At 42.5% G+C, this 4,618-nt stretch overlaps 1 protein-coding gene across 1 annotated transcript; it reads right to left on the bottom strand.

Moving 5' to 3' along the window:
• Nucleotides 1-3,695: 3,695 nt before the first annotated feature.
• LOC149264704 (uncharacterized) lies at nucleotides 3,696-4,178 on the bottom strand. Its single transcript, XM_089400456.1, has one exon. It carries the CDS (start codon nucleotides 4,176-4,178, stop codon nucleotides 3,696-3,698), a length of 483 nt encoding a protein of 160 aa, XP_089256582.1.
• Between the last annotated feature and the right edge of the window lie 440 nt (nucleotides 4,179-4,618).

Below are 4,618 nucleotides of genomic sequence, written 5' to 3'. Positions count from 1 at the left end.
CAAGCAAAGACAATCTCTCCTCACAAGGTTCTAAATGGGAGTCCTAATTCCTGCAGCATTTACCCAAAGAAAATGTATAGCTTCAACCTCCCCTCCTTCTGGCTCAATGCCTTTATTTATAGTGCTGTAAAGAGGTTATTCAGGTCCACCATCAATGGGATAATCCCCCTCTTTGGGTGGGATAGCTCCCTTATTGATGGGATAAGTTCCTCCCTAATAGGGATACATGAACCAACTGGAGGCGCATCCATTTCATCAAACCGACCTCTAGAAAGTTCTAGAAGTAACCACAAGTAACTTTTTTAAGATGAAACTTGCGCATTTTGCCTTTTACAGAAGGACGCACCTGTCCCTTAACATACAGAGCGTCCTAGGACGCAGCTTTTGTGAACATTGTGAGCGTCCCCGCAGGTAAGGCTTGAGAGAACCTGCGTCCCCAGAGATAAACACATTTTTTACAAGACTTTCTCTCTTCTTTGAGTTTGAGATGGATAGCAGAGGCATAAGACTTGCCTAAGAGGGTTGCATGACTGTTGATTGAGCCATACTAACTGTAAATAGTCATGGTGACATTTTTTAGTGTAACAAGGGGTCGGTGAAAGAGGTATCCATAGGTTGGATTCTCCTCTGGGTGAGGAATTAGCTTCTGATTCAACAAGGCCACCTAATTCTCATGTGCATGAGTCTGGCTAGGTTGATATTGGGGACTAGATCAGTCAAATCAGTTTGTTTGTGGTTCAAGTCTCCAGAGAGAGACATGATGATATGAATGCAATTATTTCTATTTTAAATGATCTTCAAAGACATCAGTGGTACGTGACACACTAACAATTGTGTAAAGGGGACAATGGATTCTACAAGAAAAGTTAGACTTTGTGGAGGGCAGTATGCCCATATGGAGAAGCAGGTTCACTGTGAGTTCAGGCATCCACCATCCCCTGCGACAATCTTGCTTTGATAACTCTTGGATGTACTGTAATTTTGATGGTGCTTTGGTTCTTAGCATCTTTCCATTTTTGGATGGTTAAATCCTTTTGGCAATGTATGATCTATTTTGAAAACTACCTACTAGCCAACAAATGTGGGAAGGTTGAAGCAAATAGATTTTTTAAATCCATAGACAATGATGTCATCATTTTCCATAAATATAAATTGATTGTGTTTTTAAGAATTTTTTTGTTTTGTTGATAGTTGTCAATCTTTTTTAAATGGCTAAGGTAGATCCAAGTCGTTGTGCTAAGGTGGATCTAGGTCATTGTAACTATACTCGGGATTGAGTGGTAGTCATCGTAATTGTATTGGTAAATACTTAATTTATTTCAGAGGTTTTTGGTGATATTTGCTTTATCAGTATTCATTATCCATTAATTTATATGGCTTTGTTTAAACTAAACACATTCTAAAATTTTAATTTAACATTTTTCCTAATTTAGGAATAAAATACATAAATAATTTGACATTTTTATTTTAGAAAAACAATATTGTTTTTAAAAAATATAGTGATAGTTTCATGAAATACTAGTATATTTTAAAACTGTTTTTGGGTAAGAGTTCGTCATTTTTTTCGGACATAAGGAAACAAGTTAACTGCCCAAGATTCAGAGACATCTGGCAGGAGTGAAATTCTGTATGTTCTAAAATTGCTTTTGTTTGGGTAAGAGTTCGTTGTCCTTTTAGGAGATAAGGAAACAAGTTAAAGAAAACTGCTTTTTGTTTGGGTAAGAGTTCATTGTCTTTTTAAGACATAAGGAAACAAGTTAAGGCCAACTGCTTTTGTTTGGGTAAGAGTTCATCGTCTTTTTAGGACACAAGGAAACAAGTTAATGGCCCAAGACTTTGGCAGGAATGAAACCCTGCAAGAGTGAAAGCTTGCGCCATATGGACCACCAACAGGTTATTCCAGGTGGCATGGTTTTTCTTGAATAAAAGTGAGGTGGCTTAGTTTTCCTTGAATAATAGAGTCAGCCTCCATTCGCTATTAACAACTAGAAATAGCTGTCTTCACTACTAATTTGACAACTAATAAATTTTCCCACCTGCAAACATGACATCCCAAAAAATTCACATAAAGCGCAATAAACTCTTGCGTGCCCTCTTGTTCAAAGACTCTGGTAAAATATCAAGACTATTGTTGGGTGAACTCTCGTGTGCCATCTTGTTCAAAGACTCTGGTAAAATATCAAGACTATTGTTGGGTGCTTTCAATAACTTGAAATACAATGTATGAATTCGATCAAAAAATTAAATCATATTTTCACGATTTAATAAATTCGTGTTGATGGGTAACAAAGTAATTCAGTGGAATTAACTTGCTGGCTAAACTCCACACTAATTAACTTATCATCAACGTCAATTTTTACCGTGTGAAAGTTTAATTACCTTCAATATTTCAGGTTCAAGCTGAGGGCATCTTTATATTGATTGTTGATTGGCCGAATATTAGATGACATATGCGTGAATATTAGATGACATAAGCATGGTCAATTATTTGATCGCACTCATATCCATCTGATTGCCAAATAATAAACTCAGGGGTATGAAATTCCCTGGCGGTCAACGCCACTTTTATCGTTCCAAGTCGTTTGTGTCACGCCTCCAATTCTTTTTTCATTAATTGGCAACCGTGTGGCACCGCCTAAGTAATTAACATGTTCATTTGTTAAGTTATTTTGCGAACTACGCCTAACATTCATCATCTTTAACCAACAATATTATTGTGCGAAATCCATTAACATCATAACATTCAACATAAACATTCAACACAGCAGAGAGGAAACCATCATATGCAATAATAATATTTTATTATGAGTTTATAGAAATATAGATGACTGGGAGCAAAAGCTCCACCGGCGTTTACAATCGTGTCGTTTGCCACCGGGCACACCAACTCGTGCACACTTTGCACGTTGGTCGCACCTCCACCAGCAATCCACACTTAGAAACTTTCATGACAACACCTACCCAACATGCACGATGCACCCACACTTGGGTCGCACATCCGCCTGTGGTCGTGTTGCTTGGCAGGCGCCCTACTCGTGGGTCGTCCGTGTGCCTTGGCTCGCTCGCGAGCACACCTTCATACGACCGTACCCCGTCTCCTCCTTACACCCGTGTTTCAACAACTCGTCGAGCGGGCATGCCTTCGTGCGGCCCGTCACCCGACTCACCCTCCGTTACCAACTCATGCCAAGTCTATGCATTTGCTCGACGGGCGGGCGCATGAACTGCGGTTTTGCGCCATGCCTTACACCTGCTCCTCGCACTTCTTGTCTTCATCGAGTTCGACTTGCTGCCTTTGTTCCACCTCCGTCTCGCCTATTCATACAGTTGGTTGGTGAGGTCATGCCACCCGGCCGACCTTCGTTTCATCGCCCAGCCGACTTGTTTCACCTTGCAAACTTGTTCAAGAGGCGGATCGGCCCGCCCAACTCGTGGGACCGCCCCCTCCTTAGCTCACCCGTTTTCAATATTCGTTCAGTAGGCTGTGGGTCGAGCGCCCAGCTTGCCCATGTATAAACTCGTGACCAATACCTCGCCCACACACTCGTCCAAGGTGTCTCACCCGTCTTCGGTCGTAGCTCGCCTATTTCTCAACTCGTCCGTTTGGTGGGCATGCCCAAGCGACTCGCAAGCTGTAGGGTGTTACATTCTCCCCCACCCAAAAGCATTGCCATCCCTGGCAATCTGGCTCTCCTTCATAACTTCCTGTCATACTTCACAATCTTCCGCTTCCATCTCCAAAGTGAGTCCTCCGTTTCCCAGCTATCCTCCTCCGGTGCATTCTTCCATCTGACAAGAAATTCCCGTCGCATGTGGCTACCAATCCCTGCAGATCGACAACTCAGAATCTTGTCCATCTCAAGATGTGGCTTGTCCACAATCATGGCTGGTCCCCTCGGTGGTTCCACCCTCTCTGGATGATCAACATCAAGTCTACATCTCTTCAACTGACTGATATGAAAAACTAGATGTTTCATATGCATATGGCGTGGAAGCTCCAGCTCGTAAGCAACTTCCCCCACTCTCTTCTTCACTTGGAATGGCCCCTCATATTTCCTCGTCAACGATCTCGCAGTCCCCTTAGGTGGCTGAAACTGATCTCTGGTAATCCTGAGGAACACCATATCTCCCACACTGAAGTGTGCATCTCGTCTTCCCTTATCTGCCCATTTCTTCATTCTCCTTACAGCTTCGTGCAAGCGCAACCGTGCCAACTCCAAGGTCTCATCCCAAGCCTCCATGAATTTCTTCGCATGAGGACTCCTCAACAAACCTCCCGTCACTACGGTATGCAGTGTGACTGGCATCTGTCCATTCGCGAACTCAAATGGACTGTACCCTGTCGCAAAACTCTTTTGTATGTTGTAGCTAAACTGAGCCACATCCAAGAGTTCAGGCCAATTCTTCTGATCAGCCATCACATAATGTCTCAAGTAATCCTCTAGCAATGCGTTGATCCTCTCGGTCTATCCATCTATCTGCGGATGGTAACTCAGACTCATCAAAAACTCTGTCCTAACTAACTTGAACAATGTGGTCCAAAATCTGCCTGTAAATCACGGATCTTGGTCTGACACGATGCTTAATGGCATCCCCCAATACTTCACTACGTTCTTGA

The sequence above is a fragment of the Pinus tabuliformis genome, chromosome 6, assembly GCF_031772625.1.
Source record: "Pinus tabuliformis cultivar Carrire ecotype Pingquan chromosome 6, CPIR1, whole genome shotgun sequence".
In the NCBI taxonomy this organism is placed as follows: Eukaryota; Viridiplantae; Streptophyta; class Pinopsida; order Pinales; family Pinaceae; genus Pinus; species Pinus tabuliformis.
The sequence above is the reverse complement of the archived record's forward strand: the minus strand, read 5'-3'. Positions and strand labels throughout refer to the sequence as shown.